Source organism: Anas acuta, chromosome 1 (assembly GCF_963932015.1).
Source record: "Anas acuta chromosome 1, bAnaAcu1.1, whole genome shotgun sequence".
NCBI lineage: Eukaryota > Metazoa > Chordata > Aves > Anseriformes > Anatidae > Anas > Anas acuta.
Window position 1 is genome coordinate 198958875 of NC_088979.1, and position 20463 is coordinate 198979337.

General features: G+C 38.7%; 1 protein-coding gene across 15 annotated transcripts in view; it reads right to left on the reverse strand.

The window, feature by feature from the left end:
• Positions 1–20463, reverse strand: part of CELF2 (CUGBP Elav-like family member 2) — a 558673-nt gene that overhangs the window by 24521 nt on the left and 513689 nt on the right. For all 15 annotated transcript variants that reach the window (XM_068670066.1, XM_068670060.1, XM_068670059.1 and 12 more), the window contains one exon: positions 14932–15066. In XM_068670066.1, coding sequence (XP_068526167.1) covers positions 14932–15066 — 135 coding nt within the window. The remainder of the gene's footprint in view (positions 1–14931; positions 15067–20463) is intronic.

Sequence of the window (20463 nt, forward strand, 5' to 3'; positions counted from 1 at the left end):
TCCCCCCAAGAAATCTAAATGAGCAATGAGCTGTTTCCCTTTTTATTTAAACAGCATTTCAACACAGTTCCTAAAAACTGCCAACACAGAAAAACAACCAGTATTAGCATATAAACTTTTGGCCATTCTGTTGGCTAGCTTAAATCCACAGAGTCATAATGATTTACACCATCTGGATTTACATCAGCTGGAAAACCAGGTTCAGCATCTAGGAAAGGCAATGATGTGGAAATATTTCTTTGGCTTTGCTGTGCACACTGTGGATGGGATTAATTTCTCCATCTTTGGCAGTCTCATAGTCAGTTTGACCTATTCTAGTCAAAGCTATTCTTTTGGACTGTCTCTGAGGTTAAGATAACTCTAACCTCAACGCTCTACCTTTAGATTTCTTTCTCAGGATGAGCTGAATTGCCCTTTGGAAGTTCTTCCACTGATTGAGATGGTAGATGCAGACCTTAAATGCAGGTAGACATGGGAGGACATAGATCCTACAGAGAGGTAACATGATGGGGGGTGGATGCTGCCCTTCCCGTTGGCCATATGTTGTGGTACAGACCTGTGGTCTGTAGGTGAGAGGTCTGCTTTTGTCCTGTGTGCAGAACTGATGCCAAACTATGCAAACACTGAAATTTCAGTGTAATCCCCTCCATCAAATCTTGAGCTCACAGAATTGCCTGATGCTGGGCAATCCTGACCTAATATGCAAAGGATGTGCACTTTTCTGTAACTGAAAAAGGAGCTAGACAGCAGAGACTTATGCAGTGTTACAGTACAGGTTACATGAAGTAGCATGGGCTGCACCAGAACATGCACGCCGAGCTACTGGGTGCTGCTGATTTCTTTCCCAGTTCTGCCTCAAACTTCTTGTGCTACCTTGTTGATAAAGCATTCACTATGTTGCACAACAGGGTTGATTCTGCTGCTTCCCATTTGCTGCCTTCTCTTAGAAGGTTGTAACTTGCAGGCATGGGTACGTTTTTATCATTCCTACTCACTCCCTATGCTTAAGACCAAGGAGTGTCCTTAACAGGGCTCCTAGGTATTCTCAGCACAAAAACCAAGGACCTGTGTTCATCTGTAGTACAGACTTCATGCAGTACAGACTTGTAGTAGAGATTTGGGTAAATATCCAACCCCCTCAGCCATGCCGCTGGGGCAAATTATAAAATCCTATTCCCCAACAGAGGAGCCCAACTGGAGGGTCCAAGAAGGCTGCCTGGGCACTTGGTGCTAAGACAAAATACTACATTAACACACCCTCTCACTGCTGCTTTGAATAAAAAGACATTTAAATCACGCGTACGCTGCTATAATTTTGCAGCAGGATGGTTTAAAGTGTGTATTAGACCACATTCCTTCCTTAATTTATTTGGTATATACCTGAGTAACAAAGAACTCCAGTGACTTCTCAGCAAAGCCATTTTCCACAGAACAAAAGGGCTTCTTGGAAACTCCATACTATGTTCACTAACTTGGCACTACTTTCTGGGTGGTAATATCAGTAGGCTGTGCACTCCTGCCATTCCTTTTTGCCTTGTCCCACTCCTCTCCTCTGTTTCCATACTTCCAGCATACTGTCTGGAAATGAAACAGTCACACTGCTGGCCCTGTACTAAGGTATTAAAAATATCAGAGAGGCATTTCAAAGATTAAAAGCGAGGTTTCTTTTTGGAAGCATTATTTTGGTTTTAGGGCAGGACTACAAGAGAGAACGGGCAAAGAAAATTAAAGGCAGCTTCCTCTCTGCCTGCTTGGAGGGTTGCTGTAGACCTTCACCTACTCCATCCATGTGAAGAGAAGAGCTAATGCTTCTGGAGCAGGATCAGCTTTCTGGTGCTGCAGGGCTTCAGGGCAGCTCCAAGACTGGCTTAACTAAGCTGGCACTTTCCAAATAGAGATTCACTACAATAACTATGTCATCTCTGCTGACAGCTTTCCTTTAGGCAGCTCTCGGTTACACTCCACAATTGCCTGTCACTACCTAATGCACAGCACAACAGGAAGCTCAACATTTACTTTGATATCAGTTCCCTGCTTATCTGCTTTCTGGTCACATCCTGCTTAGTCAGTTGTAGAAGACGTGCATATGTTAAAAAGCAAAGCGCACTGCTCAGCTGTGAAACACAACTTTGTTCTTGTTGTTTTACTTAATGGAGAGTTAAAATAATTCAGTGTTGGAAGCACTTTGCTCCAGTTAAGATGATACAGTGGTGCACTAGGGATCAATACTACCCAAAAATTTAAGGTTCAGCATCTCTATGACTCTAAGCATGAGAAGCTGCAGAGAAAACAAGCTTTCTTTTGGGAGACACTCCTGTCAAATTTGTATTGGCAGCTTTCTGAGTCCAGAATCTTCTTCCTTGCCATGAATTGCAGTGTGTTTCTGATTCTCTGCTGCCTTCCTGAGCCCACTGACTCCAAAGACGAGTCAAAATCTGACTTAATTTGATCCTGACTAAAGGGTTACAAATTGAAGAGACCAAGACAGGCAGAGTTGGCCAACCTTAATAAATTTAATAAGGACAGATGCAAAGGCCTGCACCTGCAGAGGAGTAATCTCTTTCAGTGGCACAGGCTGGGGATAGATGGACTGGGGAGGAGCTCTGCTGAAAAAGATCTAAGGGTCCTGGTGCATGCCCTGGCAGCTAGGAAAGCTAACAGTGTCCTTGGTTGTATGGACAGGAACAGAGCGAGGAGATCCAGATGATTTTTCCTGTTACTCAGCACTTGTTACGTCTTATTTAAGTCCTACATCTAGTTTTGGGGCTCCTGATTGCAAGGAAAACATTGATCAACTGAAGAGAATTCAGTGGAAGGACACCAAAGCACTCATCCTGGAAGGAGACATTGAGGGAGCTGGGCTTGTTCAGCCTGAAGAGATGGCTTCAGGGCGTCCTAACAGCAGCCCCTCAGTACCTGTGAGGAGGTCATCAGGGAGACAGAGCTGCATTGTTCACAGCAGTGTGTGGTAGGAGGATGAGAGGTAAATTGAGACGAGAGAGGTTCAGTCTCGATATAACGAAAAACTTTTTCTCTCTGAAGTTGGTCAAACATTGGAACAGGTTACTCACATGGCCTGGTCTGCATCCTTGGAGGTTTTTAAGACCTGACTGAATCAAGCTCTGAGGAAACTGATCTGACTCCAGACTGACCCTGATTGTCCCCGGTCAGTGACATAGAAGAGAGTAATGGTAAGAACTGGGGACAAATGGAAAAGAAATACTAATTCTAAGGAAAAAAATCTTTAATTTTAGCAAGTTGAATTTATTTTATTTTATTTTATTTTATTTTATTTTATTTTATTTTATTTTATTTTATTTTATTTTATTTTATTTTATTTTATTTTATTTTATTTTATTTTATTTTATTTTATTATTTTATTATTATTTTTTTGTTTACTACCCAAAATCTCTTGGGTAAACAGAATATTCTTTGTCCCCTTGTTAGTACAAGAGGGATAATGAAGCTAAGAGACAACACTGGCTTTAAAGATAATCAGATTAAGGCTATGTTTTCTATTTCCTTTCTAAGCTTTAGTTGCAAAAAAACAATGATGTTTGCAATGATGTCTTGCAAACTGCACCTAAACAATATGAACTTGCTGGCCCAAGTGAAAGACTAAGGATAGTGGCAAAGGTTTGGTTGTGTTGTCTTTGCAAAGTCTGTGCAAAGCTTCCAACTTTGTTCTGATCTATAACATCTTATTTTGGTTCTGGTACGCTCTTAAACAGAGAAAAAATGGCACTTGGCTGTAAGAGTTTCTTGTGTAGCAGTGAACCTGGATCACCAGACTGGTGTAGACTGATGTTCTGCTGGATTCTGGCCTGACCTGGTCTTGTTTAAGATGTTTAAGGTCAGTCAACTAAGGTGCATTAACCGTAACAGGTTGGTTTAAGGAGATGGAGGCTATAAACTTCACTCCTAAACATGAATTAACTATCTCCTATGGAAAAGAGAAGCAATTCAAGCATAGGGATGATGGAGCTTATGAAATGAGCATCATAAACATGGGTATAGGGGAGAAGCGGGCAAGTCAATCACATCGCCCATGTGACATTGCTCTCAGGAATTTGCAGTTGCATTTCTGTCTGAAATGAGCACACTCTACAGGCTCTGACTGCATAAGGAACATTTTAAAGGGGAAGAATAATTAACTGATGACAGAGGCATCATCATTATTAGATAATCACAACCCAGGGGCATTAACAAACGTTGAGTGTCTCTAATCCCATGGGGTCTAATTATTCTGTGATAATAACCACACCTCCAAGTTTTAATTTATTCTTATGGAGAATCGGAGGGAGGGAGGTAGGGGAAAGGGGGGCATTTTAATATTTTTGCTGAAAGAAGATGCAGTTGGCCTTTCAAAAGGGCTCATCAGTATTCTAATCTAACTAGTGCCTGTGATTGGCATTAAATTGTCTGCCCTTTACGGTGATCTCTAGCCAATCTGAGCATTCACCCTCATACAAACTGATGGTCTGCCAGTTGCTAACATAGCCCCAGCACCAGTTGTGCTTCTTGGGGCTATTTTTGGCAAAGAAGAGGTGGATTTTCCTGCTCTTGGGAGGTTAATTCTCTATCAGGTTCTCTGACAAACACAATGGCCATAGTGTGGAAAGACGAGTAAAAACTTGATCATTTTCTGGTATCTGGGAAGTGCTGTCTGACATGTCAAAAAGGAAGATTCTAGTAAGTTTAAGCGCTCTGCCTGTGCTTGGAAAGAATAAAATAAAAGTGACAGATGCTCTCCAGGGAACGAGAACCAAAAAAGCAAGAGAGCAAGAAAGAGTCGGGGGAAACGAGAATGACATTATGGAGAGACATATACTAATATCACAGCCTTCCCTGAATAAGTCAATGTCCCTCTATTTCTTCATTACTCACAGGTGAACGATCCCTATGAAAGATTACCCACGTCTTCTCAGGGTGCAGGAAAAGAGAAACACTACTGAGGAATGGAAGAAGGGAAAAGAGCAGCCTCTCAATGTCTGATTGCATCTGTGTCACGCACGTGAAATCGAGACTAAGCAAGAAAGAGGGGGGATAAGGAGAGAAAAAGAAGAATCTTTCCCCATGGTGATCCTTTTGGCTGAAGGTGGCTTTTTGAAAACTGCTTTATATTTCACAGTGTCCTGTGAGTGCACGCTCACACACAAGAAACAAACAAACAAACAAAACCAACCCTAAACATAGAGAGGTGAACCAAGTCATTCAAATTCTTTGCAAAGACAGAAGCAGCTAAGGTTTCCAAGAACTGGAGACTTAATTTAGACTCCTAAATACACACTTTTCAGGAATGCATGGGTCACTGAAGGCTAAGGAAGCTCTCTGAGTTTGGGACGAGTGAAAATCAGGGTCACTTATGTTAATCACTATGCCATTTATGTTAACGCTTAGCTTCACATTTCTGATTGTCTTTAAATTACAATGTCTACACTAAGCAACTTCCACAGCTCCCCAGAGGAGGAGGAGAATGCAAAGCAAACAAAGGCACTAAAGGTATGGTAGACAAAGCTATCAGCTGGCTAATTTTGTGGTCCTCTATTTTTCTGTTCCACAAGTTTCCTACAAACCTGTCTATCCATCAGAAGCCCCTTATTTTAGGAAACAAGGGATTACTTATTGGGCATAGCTGCGTGAATCTTTGTTGTTGTGTTTAAGGGTATGTTTTCCTTTGAATTTATGAAGATGGAAAGAGAGACTAAAAAGCAAGTTACTATTTTGGGCCAGTTCCACACTGAAGCTTCTGTTTTGTTGAAATGCATTATTTGGTGGAGACTATCCACCTCTTGTGTAAACTGAAAGTCACACATCTCATTTCAGTGCTCTGCCTGAAACACATTGTGTGTTCTTGACAGCAGACCACAATGATAAATTTCTTTTGCTTTTGGTTTTGGTTGGGAAATACATTAAAGAGGCAGGAGAAAACAATAGGGCATAGTGGACTGGTTTGGGTTAAACTTCATAGCTGCCTGTTAGGTATTTACAACTGTAACTGTAACTGTAACTAAATGAAATCAAACCAAACTGAAATCTCACAATACGAAGAAAATGAAGACTAATTACTGTGCATTTACGACTTTGTTTTACTCAGTAGGGCCAAGGGCCATGGTGGCCTGTTTTCATTGAAGTACCACTGACTTCACATCAAAACCAGAGCATTCGCATTTCTGTGGGGAACTTGCAGCTGTGCTCTCATGCTTGTTCCTGCTATCTCACACTTTTTGGAGTAAGCTACTGTTCAGGTGCTCACACCCCAGAGCTGCAGTGATCTCCGTGCAGAGCCACTTCAGCCTACAACCACTTCTCAATCACCTTCCAAAAAATTTCTGATGTGGAATTAACGAAGCTTCACCTCAGGACAGGGTCTTCTGCCTGCAGTACAGGTTCTGTCACACCACCCCCAACAGGTCTGTGACATCTTTGACATACTTTCACCACTATGTAATAAAAACAACCAGTAGCATCTCTCCATAAAAAAAGAGTTAGTGTCAGGAGAGCCCAGGCCTATAGTGTGAGGTAAGCCATGTTTTTGTTGTAAGAATAATCAAATCACTCACAAAGGCAAGTTTCCATCCTGGAACGTGGCAGATGATGGCCTGATTCATCTTCATTTTCATCTCTCTAATACATCTGTCTAAAGATCAGGTAAACTGTCCTTTGGAGATGTTTGTCTTTCCAATGCTATAGGATGTGCCTAAAAGATTTGTTTCGTTCAGATAGAAGTTCTATCCATGCTATCTTAGAATAGAGATGAGATAAACTGATATATTGGTATTTTGAAACGTTCAGAATACACAGACATAGGAGTTACAAGTCCAGAAAATTTATGGATAATAATTTCCATGGAAGAAGGGATTTTTAGCAGGGTGAGCAAGCACAACCTCAGTGTAATACGATGACCCAGTGGGTAGTCATTCACATTGGTAAACAATGGAACTTGAGGACTACCTGGTCTCATACAAAATTCCTTTCCCAGCTCCTTTGCAGACCATTCATAAAGTCATATGCAGTTTGATGTGGCACTGGTTATTTTAATTTGTATTGCATGTTTTTGCTCTGCAACAGCAAAGGTCATCATTAAGGCAGTCAAGGGTTTCATTAATTTGGTTTTAAACTCATATAGTTGCTGGAGATACTTGCGTTTGGCCAATGCATAAAATAAATCAATGGCTCCATATTCAGTGAACTAGATCTTTGCAGACAATGCTGCAACAACATTCACAAACTCTAATTCCCACTATATTCCATAATCTATCCTGCCTCAGGAAAGCAGACTATGAGTATCTATGGACACAAGCACAATTCTCCAGGGCTGCAGGAGCAGTGCTGGCAGTAGTAAATGTTAAATAGTTGAAAGCTCCTTCAGGTGCTTGAGTTTTTCTAAGATTTGGATTGTTTTCTGAATATTATGAACTCCAGCATTTTCTTGGCTTGGACTTGTTGTAAGATATATAGCATATAAACACACATATCTACCTGCGTAGCCAAGCTGACAGTATCATGTTTCTTTAGTAGAAAACAACTGTGAATGAGCTTGAAGTACTACTTCCAACAAAAACAGAAAAACAGCCTTCTTACAAATTGGGATTCTTGTGGACTAAAACAGAGATTAAGAGCCGTGTAGAGACACACTTTCAAAATATAATGTGTTACAAAGTGTTATTTGTACACTGCAAGCAAAGTAAATCCTGAAATGTGCTAAGGCAATGGATTTAATACTTTAGGACGATGATAATGTACTAATGTTTAAAAAACAAACATGTCTCCTGTTGAATTAGATCCTTCTAATCCACGGTTTAGTACTATACACTGTTTCCTAAAAAAAACAACAACAACAAAAAACACCCCAAAGAATTAATCAGCACAATGCTTCACTGAAAAATATGCACACATTTCTGTCCTTCAACCATGGTGATTATGCAATTCTAAGGAAACAGAAAGGTATTTTTCTGTGCCAAAAATTCATAAGATGTTAATGTTTATTCCAAAGAAGAGGCTAGGAGCTTTTCAAAAATGTGTCTTCCTGCAGTTGTCGGGTAGCCTCACACTTCTTCACTGACAGGTTCTGCCCACTCTAAACCCAACCTTCCCTAAGATCCTTTAGGCTGAATTACACCCCTGCTCAGAAACCTCCTTGCTAGGAGAATATACAACGACCTGTTACATTTTATGGGACAAATGTGCAAATGGGTAATTCTGGAGGTTAATCAGTAGGCAGCCTGCTGCCACCTGCATCCTTCAGGTTCATTTTTCCACCTGATCAGGGAGAGACACCGCTGTTCCAGAAATGCTCCACGAGAATTCATCACCCCTCTCCTCTCCTTCCACTGCACTGGGACTCCAGGAGATTTTTAGCCACAATTTCTCTTTAGGCATTTTAGACATTTTGAAACATTATTAAAAATACAAATATAGGTCAAATTCATGCCCAGTCCCCCTAGTTTTGGCTCCAATAAGTATGCTTGGATGCCTACTTAAGGGTGACCTAATTAAAGATGAGCTTAGCACCAATGTATTTCTCCAAGAAGCAGCATCATCTCTGGGCACTAAGAACAGTCACAATCAATTCATTTATTTAGAAGCCTAACCACAGACTCAGAAACTTAACACAAAGTGAGTAAGCCTGGCTGACACATAACAGTTCAGTAACTTACTCCTTCCATCACAGACAGCAGTCTCCCTGAACTATGAATTTAAGTGTCAGGCACTGGGTGGTGGGTGTGCTAAGGCAAGATTTTCCTCCATGGCTTCCTTGCAAACACCTAGTTTGAAAAAATTGGTGCTGAGATCAGGGTCAAGACATTGATTGCTCTGTGCTCACAGAGCAATGATGTTAATAGATTTAAGGGTAAAATTGAAAATCATACATTTGGGTTGTTTAAGCATCCATCTGTCTGAGGCAGCTATTTAGTATGTACACTGTATATGTAAACCTTTATTTAAGATATGTGTTATATTTATCAACTTTTTTATCCTAAAAATAACTAACATTATGCTAGGGAAATTTCCTATGTACTGCAAAACAAATTAAGCTTATTTAAAATGATTTTATAATTACAGAACCTGCATTAATTCCACATGAAATGGTACAAAAATAATCAATTTGTACTACAGTATAAAAAGTGCCATTCTGCATTTTAAACTGATCTTTTCCAACATGAAACATCTAGTCCAATTCATTCTTTAGCAAACTGTCAGACCTTCCTACACACCTACTGGTAGGGTTATTTTTGGATCATCCTGGAAGCAAATCACATCTATCTCAGTGGGTGTACTGGCCTCTAACAAAATGTCACGGTGGCAGACTTGCACTGCTGATTGGAGAAAAACGTATTGTACTGAAGTGAACAAAAAGAGAATCTTCTAAGAATGATTATTTGAACATTCTCCACTGCTTCTCAGCTGAACCATGTTGTATATTCTATAAAATCTCTAACATTTCAACAATTGTGTTCACAACATGAATACCTTCAACTAACAAAGACAATTTTTATGATATATTAGGGGGTAGACAAAATAATGAACCACGGAAGCTAACTGTAAGTTATAATTCTCTACTTTTAGCACGGTTCAGAAAGGATGAATTAATTCTTTCAGGACAGACAGTAATGGTAATTCTTTTATTTCTTTTTCTCTTTCTTTTTCTCTTTCTTTTTCTCTTTCTTTTTCTCTTTCTTTCTCTTTCTTTCTTTCTTTCTTTCTTTCTTTCTTTCTTTCTTTCTTTCTTTCTTTCTTTCTTTCTTTCTTTCTTTCTTTCTTTCTTTCTCAGTTTATTCTATACTTTTCTATACTTCAGAGAGTTCCTTTTTTTTTTTAGGGGGGCTGTTATACTAAAATGTCAGCATCTGTCTGAAAATGAGTATTTTTAGAGTTTTGTGCTTAGGAGAACTTTTTTCAACATAAGAGTTAATTGGTAAATTCTGATATAATATGGCCAAAACTGGGCTTGATTTTAAGAGGTTGTTAAAGAAAAAAGTCTTACTTTCTACACTGTACGTTTTTTTTGCACAAAGATTTCCTGTTAGGTTCACACAGCAGATAAACCTGAAAAGCTTTGTTACTGAAGCATGAATAGCTAGTTCAGCTGTGTGAATAAATAATAGTTTACAGAATCAAATAATCATGAAAATGTCATAGAAAATCAAGGCTCCTAAGTCTGAAACTGAATTAGCTTCTGGTTTAGCAATTCTATCCCCCCACAGCTCAGAATTTATATTGAGTATGTTTATGCAGATAAATTTGGATGTATAATTAGATGTTTTGTCTCTTCATTTGCACATAGAAGAGCTTTCCTACTGGTTATTGAAAAAACATTTATGCATGAATTTTAAGAAATAAAATTGAAACAAGCCCACAGAAGCAGTGGAATCTCCATTCTTGGAGATGTTCGATCCTTGACTGAATGCAGAGTTCACCAACTTGCTCTAAGTGTTTCTGCCTTGAGCAGGAGCCCAGAGTAGAGACCTTGGGAAAAGACTCTTGCAGCCTGCATGATTTTGTGACTGTCATGTTATGGCATTAAACAAGAAAAAAACTATGCAGTGGTGGAAAAGGGCAAGATGACAAAATAAGTTGGTATTTAAAACCCGACTTCCATATTCTTCTTCCTTTTTAGAGTGCAAAAAGTTTTTCTGCTGTTGCTTAATATCAGTTTACAAAAAGATTGGGAGCTTCATAGCTCTTGATATCAGGAAAGTATCAAGGCTGTACTACCTATGAAGACCAGAAAAAAATACTGTCTGTGGGAAAATTAGGGTAATAGGTCAAATGAGGCAAAGGAAATGTCAGACTGTTAGAGACAGATACCCTCATCCTGGGCTTATATGTCCCCCCTTCATGTCAACCTGAGTAGCAGGTTCTCTGTGGGCTCTGTGCTATTCCATATGTTTGCAGGATGTGGAAAGGATGTTCTCTGATGGAGAGGTCAAGATTCTCAACATTCAGCTGAGATTTGTCCTGCCTAAATTATGAAATTTACAGTGCTAATATCTACATCTGAGGTAGTTCTTCCAAACTCCCTTTTGAGCTAATGGGAAATGCAAACTTCTGAGACCCAACCAAGGCGGAGTTGAGACAAACTGGCTCAGACAATGCATGTGGCCACATGGAGTTGGGTAAAAACTACCCCACGGCCAAACCCCTACATTATGGAGTGCTACACTACACGCCTTTAAAACAGGAAAGTATTGTAAGTTAAGTGAAATGAAAAGAAATTGAAGAATTAATTAACTAAATAGAGGTGATTAAAGTAAATAAAGGAAACAATTATCATATCAAAATAAAAGACAAGGAAGATGATTAAATGAGTCTTCAAAAGACCCGTGAGAAACTCATGAAAGACATAATATGCATTTTACCTGGTTTTTATTCTTTCATGATTTCATTTTCATTTTTATTCACTACCATCTGATAATTGCACGAAACAGTTACTTTAACCATGGGCAATTTAAACCATTTTAATTTTTTTTCCAGGGCCAAGAGACAAAAGAACCTATTTATTGCCTGAGGGGATTTTTACTAAAATGAAAGCTTAATCTTTCATGTTTTTTTAAGCAAAGGCTTTTAAAAAATCATTTCTAACAATGCTGTAGGGAGAGACTTCCATGGGTATGCAAAATTGAAATTATAAATTTACAATTATAAAAAAATTAATAGTTTGGGGGATTGCATTGTCTCTGTTCTTTCTGAATGAATAGCATTTCAAGCTTAAGAGAAAGTATTTAGCACATGGAGGAGAATGAGTGTCCTTAGACTCTCTGGCGGTCAAAGCTCTTTAGTAAGTATACAGAACATATGAGAGAAAGATCATTGGCATTTAATTTGTTTGGAGATATGTGACTGTATGAACCTTGAAGGAGTTTCATACAAATTGAACAGTTACTATTAGGTACTGAATATTTTTCTTTTCCTTGTGAATATATTGCCATTAGAAGCCAGCAGCAAAACTTGACATTCTCAAATATCAGATACCATGTTGGTTTCTCACCTCTTGGCCTGTTTTTCTGTGTTGCCAATGCACCAAAGTTGGTCTCACCTCCATCCTCACCTTAGTAGTTTGATGTATTGAAGGTTGCTAATCTTACCTACATAAAATTAAGCTGCCAGATGATTTTGAACTGACATAGTCACAAACTGGGGCTCTTATGACAGATGTCTACAAAGGACAAACCAAGAGCTCTTAGTCAAAGACAGATACAGGAGAGATGTTCAGGAGGGGTATGGTTATATATGGGTAAACACATGGACACAATTTATGTGATGTGGTTGCCATAGCTTAAGGCATATCAGAAGTACATGCTCATGCCTATCCCTTTTCAGTGCAGTATTTTGGCTTTAACAGAATAAAGAAAATGATTAAATTTAAGCATGTACCTTTGCACTTTCCTAAATTTGGGCAGCTTTCTGAACTGAGAAATATTAATTTAATACATTATCTGGAGAGACACAAACATTTCTTCCTGGGCTTAGTGCAGGCTTTGAAATCAGACAAAATAATTTATACTTATGAAACACAACAAACTGAAGTGTTCTATTAAAAGAAAACTAGACCAAAAAAATACCCTCAAGGCTTCCAAACATCCACAGACTGAAAGGCAGATTTAAATGTTTTCTGCCAACATATTTCAAGTTCTAATGGAAATACTTTAAGCTACTATTGAAAGCTTTACTGAACTAAATTCAGTTTACAAAGAACAGAGAAGAATCATTGAAGATATTATTCAGGTTTACAAAATATTTAATAGGGTGGAGAATGTGGAACAAGATAAGAAAGGTTAAACTGAAGGACATTTTAACAGGGATTGGTTTTAGGCTGGCAGTGCAACACAAACAGGTTAATGAACCTATTAGACACAGACTTTCTCTTGGGTATGCCAATCTATCTAATATTAAAAAACTTTGTGTACAGCTACTAACTCTCTATCAGACTTTCAAAAGCAATTGTCATTCTTAATACACTATTTCAGAGGCTAACCATCCATGATTTTTTGGAAAATACTGCATCTTCAATGTGTCAGCCAGAATCATTAATCTCTTTGGAAAAACCTTGCTATCTGTTCCAAGATGGCACCTTGAGCACTGCTACGCTGTTGTTATCTCAAACAAGTATCTGCCCAGCCCAGCCAAAGCACCTTCTTAAGCATGTGCTTCTGCAGACTTGGACATTGCCTGATACCACTCATCCTTACAGGCACTCAGGAGACTGGAGACCAACTCAGCCAGGCTGGAGAAGGAGATTGTGTTGGAGGGAGAGGGAAAAAAATGTGGACCTTAACTGTGAATTCGAGTTCTGTGCTAACACGGCATAGCAAAGAGCACTGCAGAAACATGCTGCTGCCTGAGAATCTCGTGCCCCTTTGCTGCAGATTATGGGAAAGTTCACTTCCAGACCCTCCTTGCTGAAGTGCAGTACATTTAGTTGTCCTGAGAAGTCTTGTCAGTGTAGCTCAAGAGAAGCTGCGTATGCCTTGGGAGGACAGGCTACTCAGACATTTAACAGCTAAACTGCAGAGATATTACACAGCACGCATGAAATGCAACATTTCCGCTTCTCTAAACGTGTGACATTTAGACAGGAGCAGCGCAGAAGCACTGACACTCAGACTACCCTTTTGCAATGTGTTAAGACCCAGCTCCAGGATGGAGAGAAGAGTTTGCTGAGTTTTTTTTTAAACATAAATCATCCAAACAAAATCATTTTGACCCAACCTGCTTCTCAGAGCTGTTGTGTCTGATTATTTTAGGTCGATACGAAGCTCACACCAGAAACAGGAAAATGCTGCACAAACTTACTATTTAGTCAAGCTGCCTTCCATTTAACCTCTCCCCCAAACGAACAATAAAACTGTAATATAGCAGGAAGCATTGGCCAGCTTTAACACCCGGCAACACACTCAGTCCCAGTTCTATTGTGCAGTGAAGACTGTTTTCCTTACTGATGAGCTCAAACCGTCTGCCATGAATTACTTTTTCATGGGAAATAAATACACACTTAAACAAGATTAAACACAAATGTTCTTTAGTGGTGTCTAAAATAATACAAATGTTTTTTAGAACAGCAATAAACACACTTCATGATGCAAATAATTACACCCTGCAGCCTTTATGTAAAGATAAGTGGCCAGATTCTTGACTCAGCTTCTTCACTGTAAATCCAGAGTAACTACACTGAATTAACACCCCTCTACATGGATTCTGGAGATACTGAAGTGGTACTGAACTCCGAATCTGCCCTGTCTTAGTGGGAAGGGTTTTGCACACATGGGAAGTGCATGGCTGAATGCCTATACGGTTGTAATGGAGGCACCACCATCTCTTAACCTGTCCCTTATTTCCCCATACAGTTTAGGGTAATGAAGTCAGATTCTGGCTGTGGACTTCTTGAACATCTGATATCACTTCAGGACCAGAAGAACGCTCTACAGAAAGCTCTACAGCTATGGCAAAGAAAAGAGAAGGAGAAAAAGAGAGGACTGCACAAAAATTCATGAAGGGTGAAGGCAGTATTTGCGTGATGGGCTGGGAATCAAAGATCAGTCTCTCAGAGATTAAGAAGTGCCACCTTGTTTGATATTTCTGTAGGATGGGAAGGATTAGCACATGTTCAGAATTCTTTCTGAAAAGTTAAGATTAGCTTAAGTTTCCCACGCAATTGCAATTTTCATGTAGAGTTTTGCATGATGGATCTGTTAGGCTTTAATAGCCCCTGAAATGAATCTGGAACAGAGAACATGGCCATATAGGAAAGCTTGAAAAATAAGGTATTTCCTTAAAAATAACATCAAAAATAATGTATTCAGTTATTAAAAGGGTCTCCAGAATTTATATGAGAACAGAACTTAGTCACAGCGCGGAATCAGAATTGTAACTATTTTCTTCCCATTTACTCTCATTTTTGTATTTTGAAAGCAAGCACTCTGCTCTTACCAGGACTTGTGAGGGCTCCCAGAGCACCAGTCGTTGTGGAGAGAGGATTTGCATTGGTGGTGGTAGCTGAGGTTTGGGCGGCGGCTGCTGCAGCTGCTAAAGTTGCCAAATTCTGTAATTGTAAAGCGTTCATGCCTGTATGGAGAAACAATAGGGTTAATTAAAAGGTGCCATTAAAAAACAAAACAAAACAAAACAAAACACCATGTTGTTTTCAGTGGATATGGAGCTTTGGGTGTAGCTTGCTAAGAGATTTTTTTTTTTTTTTATTTTAACAAAAGGCATTTATAATCTGGTAACCACGTTTTAAAGTCCCCAAATAGCATCTCTCACCTTTTTGCCTTCGGAGTGGGAGAATATGGCAACGGCACCAGCCTACAGTTCAGGCAAATTAAATCTGGTTTGTGTCTCTTCTATAAGGCGAGTGTGGAATTAAAAGTCATTTAAACTCTGTGTGAAGCCCAGGGGCAATACTATTCCCTAGCACAACAGGGGGTATGAAGAAGATAACTAACATTTAAAACACCTTCAAGATTGGGTCATATAATTGGGATGAATATAATTTGTTTCCTGTGTCTCCTCTGAAAGTACCTACGAAGACTACACTGTGCAGTAGCCAACAGTTGCGCTGATTTTTCTTTTGATGGTTCATTTCTAAAATCATATAGGAACTAAGAGCATCGAATTAATATCAGACTGATGACAGAACCATCACTGAAGCGGGGACATTTAGGCCATAAGCTCTGCCTTATGGTAACAAGTCCACTCAGTCATCTCTTACTTCATTACTTTAGAAGATGTGGGGGAGGTACACCTGCATTTCAGTAAGGACCTTCAAGAAAAGCTTTCATTTAAACAGAAAAACATTTAATTTAGATGGTAAGTAAAAAAAGACAAACAATAAATACAATTTATGTGAAATAGAAAAAAAAAAAGATGAATAAGGAACAGCAAATGGCATTCATTTGACTTATTTCAGAGAGATGGAAGTCCCTTCAAAAGTACCTACCTTTTACTTTGGACTACACAAAGTACTTAGGCACTTATTCTACACAGGACTGCTTCAGTATGAGACTAAAATGCAGAGACAAGTTAGGGGCTAACGTTAACCAGACTGGATCCTGCTCAGGATCCTCTGAGTAAGATGCAACTGTCCAAAGAGGGCTTGGATGGCAGTGAGAGTTCATAGTGTTGGTTTGGACCTGAGAGAGATCTCCACATGTTCTCTGAGCTCTCAGTAGAATTAAATAAGTAGGCAAAACTGTAAAACACTACAACAGTTTCCTAATGTTCTTGTAGTCTAGATAATAAAAGTATATACAAAAGGTTAGCTGGTAGGAAGAGTAATACCTTTTTTTAGACCAAGTGACAGAGCTGGGATGACTGCATGAGTTTTGGGGAACACACAAAAAAGAGCTTGAGTACCTGAAAACTTGTCCTTTTTTTTTTTTTTAAACATTAGCTTGTCTAATAAGAGATATTATTTCTTCCTACATACTTTGTTTTTCATACCAGGGGAACCTAATAACAACTTGGAGAAGAAAAAAAGAAAAAAGAGGTCAAACATAATATCTTGTAAGCACTTTTGAGAAGAAAAAAAAGATGAAATTGAGAGGTATTTTCTAGGAAATGAGAACTTCTGCAATAACATAGACTGACAACACTTTCAAATGCATACATCTGAGAATCAGGTTGTGTACAACAAATGAGCTCCCCATAGAGCTGAACATATAGGTATTCTGTCCCGGCATTAGGAGCTCTGAGGTGAACCTTGATTTAAACATCTATTTGTAAATAAAAGTCTGTATTTAAATACAGCTTGTTTCAACAGGAAGGTCAGGTCCAAGATGAGCATGCAGCATTTCTCTGGTTCTAACTGTTCCTCAGTCAGCTGCCTGGCATCAGCTCAGATATTTGTACTTTAGAAAACATGGCATGACAACAACATTAGGAGTAAGGTTTCAGTTCATTCAAGACTTGCCACTTTGCAATCTACATAACACACTTTGAGGAATTATGTGAAAAAAAGCTTTTTCTGGTTTATTTTAAAAGCTAATGACCATAATAAATATATATATATGTATATAATATATATATATATATATATATTTTTGGCCAACATTACCAACCCAAATTATTTTGCAAGGCACAATAAACCTACCCTAGTCACAAGTCACTAATAATCTAGACAATTAGGTGTAACTGTTAAATAATATGATCACAGGAAATCACTGCACGTGATCATTCTTCTAACCCAGCTCTTACAAACTGTAAATGCTTAAAATACGAAGATAAGCCTGAAATAGCAAAACTGTACGCTAATTACATGGACATTTGATAAATAACGAAGAATTAGGCATTTAATACCCAAATTAATAGAACAAAACTGCTTAAAACATCTCAAATCTTGAACAAAGTCATCTTCAAAATCATAAAACATTGATTTTTTTAACCTTTGATTTTTACTGAGAGTCTAAACTCTGTGATTTTTACTGAGTCTAACTAAATATAGGAGGTATATTCGGAACAAGGTATTAACAAACATATTTGTTAATATATCCCTGAAAACAAAGATGGTGAGGAACTTAGTTTTCAATTTACATTTCAGTGAAAATGTACAATTCAGATATTTTTCAAGCATTTAAGAAAAAAAATTACTTAGCTGACTCACTCACTTTTTGATTATACAAGAAGCCTGGTGTGTAAAATTCTCCTTTTTCATAAAAAAAAAAAAAAAAAAAGAAAAGAAAAAATCTCTTTCTTTGGTAGTAAGATTCTGCAGGTTATTTTGAACAGGAATGAAGATGACTTAAAAGTTGTCTAGCTCTTTGCAAATAAGCCCAAAATTAACAAAAACAAAACAAAACAAGACAAAGTGGTCTTCAAAATGAGATATGGCATCCATTTTCATCCTGGATTGATATTTGGTCCTCATGGATCTTTTACCTTCCTTTTTATAAGAAGTATAAGTAGCTCAGCAAAGAATGTCCAGCAGACATTGCTGGTCTTGATAGAGGCCCTATTTGATGCCATTCTGTAATGGACATTTGATAAAGTAGTGGGTTGTTCTTCACCATGGCAGCATGGTTTTCTATCACCCACTGATAAGTGGTTCATCAGGAGGATCAGTCATAACCAGCCTGTATTTATTCTGTGGTGACATTTCTACTTTGAACTTTTAAACAGCATGCATGGCAAGATTAAATAATAGCGAACAAAACATACAGAATGGTACAGGAGGAGAGACTGTAAAAGAGCTTCAGTGAAATGGAATCCCACATCCTTCTGGAAAATGCATAGACATTTCTCCAAATCTCACTTCAGAAGCAAATGGATTTTGAAGCAGTTTAATACTGCTTTTCCTACTGCATTTCATATGCATGGATTTGTGCACGCATGCAAAGCTGCGTTAGGCTGTAGCAGCAGAGAGGCTATGAGCATACAGGGATGTGAAGCTGGAAGGCAGCCCACGCACACCGTACGGTGCTCGGCACAAATACGGCAGGCAAGACAAGGTCAGCAGGCAGTGGAACAAACAACCACTCTCGTTGGGCTTGTGAGCTGCTATCACGCCTATATAGATGCAAAACTACCACCACCATTGCCTCATCTCACAAAAACACTTTTTCATAGAGGGATGTTTCCTCTGAAAGCAAAAGAGGAATCTAACAACTTGAAGAAAGAGCTTCCATGCCAAAAAAAGATTAACAAACAAGAGCTTAGGCAGTGACGAAGTCATCTCCCCACCCAGTCTGTTTGACTGTAGAGGTGACTAAAAGACACTGGCCCCAAACCAGCTCTGCAGATGTTATGGTGTGTCCACTACAGAGCCTTTAGGAAAAAAAACAAAACAAAACAAAAACAAAAACAAGAACAGCTTGCTGTTGTCACACACGTCAGAGGACACCAAAGAACCTTGCTGCACCCAAAAGTGGCCATTAGCCTGGGCTCAGAGCACCTGCCTGTCATCCAGCGTGCTCTAGAGCCGATTGTGTTAGCCACTTTATCCTTAATGTGCATCCTCTCCAGGATCCTCTGTTTGCTGAAACTTATAAAAAATAAGCTCTGCCATCACTGCTTCACATTCACTAGATATTTTTTCATCTCTGCTTCCTCTTTGTTGGCTTTTCCCAGCAACTTGTCAAGTGCAACAACATCCCGCTTGCTAGGACAACCTTGGAGGAGAGAAACCAAACACTCTCAAGTCCCAGACCCAAAAAGCACTCTGCTTCAAATGGGGATTTTGGATCAATTGCACTTCAGCCAAGGCATAGTTCTGTGGGACTAATCTGCTCTCTCATTCTCCTCTCTTTCACACACTGTCTTCACACATTTCCCATCCTACAGTTTTTTCAAAACGGTCCCAAATCCCGCAACAGAGATGGACCGAAAATGAGTAGATCGTTTTTATTTGAAAGTGCTGCTCACTCAGCACATACACCTCTCTCTGAAGAAATGCAAATTGCTTAATGCTGAAGAGCAGCCTCATAGGCAGAGCTGCACATGAAAAATGAAAATCCCCCTGTAGGGAAAAAAAAACTTCTGGGTAAGGAATAACTCTTGATCTTCATGATAGAGACGATGTTGGGAATTAAAGTGGAATGATTAAAAAAAACACAGAATCACAATACAGTTTGATTCCATTTTTAATAACATGTATTTACCAATGTGCAATCAGCTTGGCAAATATTCAAGATTGCAAGGAAATTCAACTTTCATTTTGTTATTTGGCAGATTAAAAAAAACAATTAAATTATGTACAAAACAGATGCACAGTATGCCTTGCTTGAAACTTAAGATTTTTTAAAAAAATTATTTATAAGGATAGGGGCATGAAAATTTAATTTAATGTTCACCTTAGGTAATTTTGTGTCTTATTGTTCACAGCAATTACCATAAATCTACATATCAATAAGCAAGAACAGATGTCAGTTGTTACAAGTGCTTGCCAATCAGGCCTGTTAAAAAGTGACAGATGGATGGTGATAGAACATTCTCATAAGGCCTATTAGCACATTCGCAGGAAATTTTTGTAGTGCTGCGCAGTCACAGATGCAGTTCTGTGAAAACACGGGGAAATTTGAGAGCACAAGATTTACATTTTACAACTTCTTGTGCTGCCTCCGACGCAAACTTTCATACAATGAAGCAATTTGCCTCATTTCAGTCACCGCAGTTTTTCTCCTGTGATAACCGTAAATTTGGAATTACTGGGTATTTGTAGAAGAGCCGACAGAATCACAAACCAGTCCCGAAGACTTCTTTGGTCTCATCAGATCTGGGTTTCCAAAACCACAAAAAAAATGTGTAAGGAAATAGTCAAATTTGCTCGCTGAAAAAATGCCTAATATAGGAAGACACTGACCACATTTTAGAGACAAGATATGCACTGAGAATTTCAAAATCAGTGGTGATTATCAGAGACAAATCTGAATAGCTCAGAAGCAGTCTTCAATGTCTTGAAGTCTGTGGTTGCCTACCTTTTTTTTTTTGGAAAATTTATCTGTCCCAATTGTTAGCATTCTGAATTAA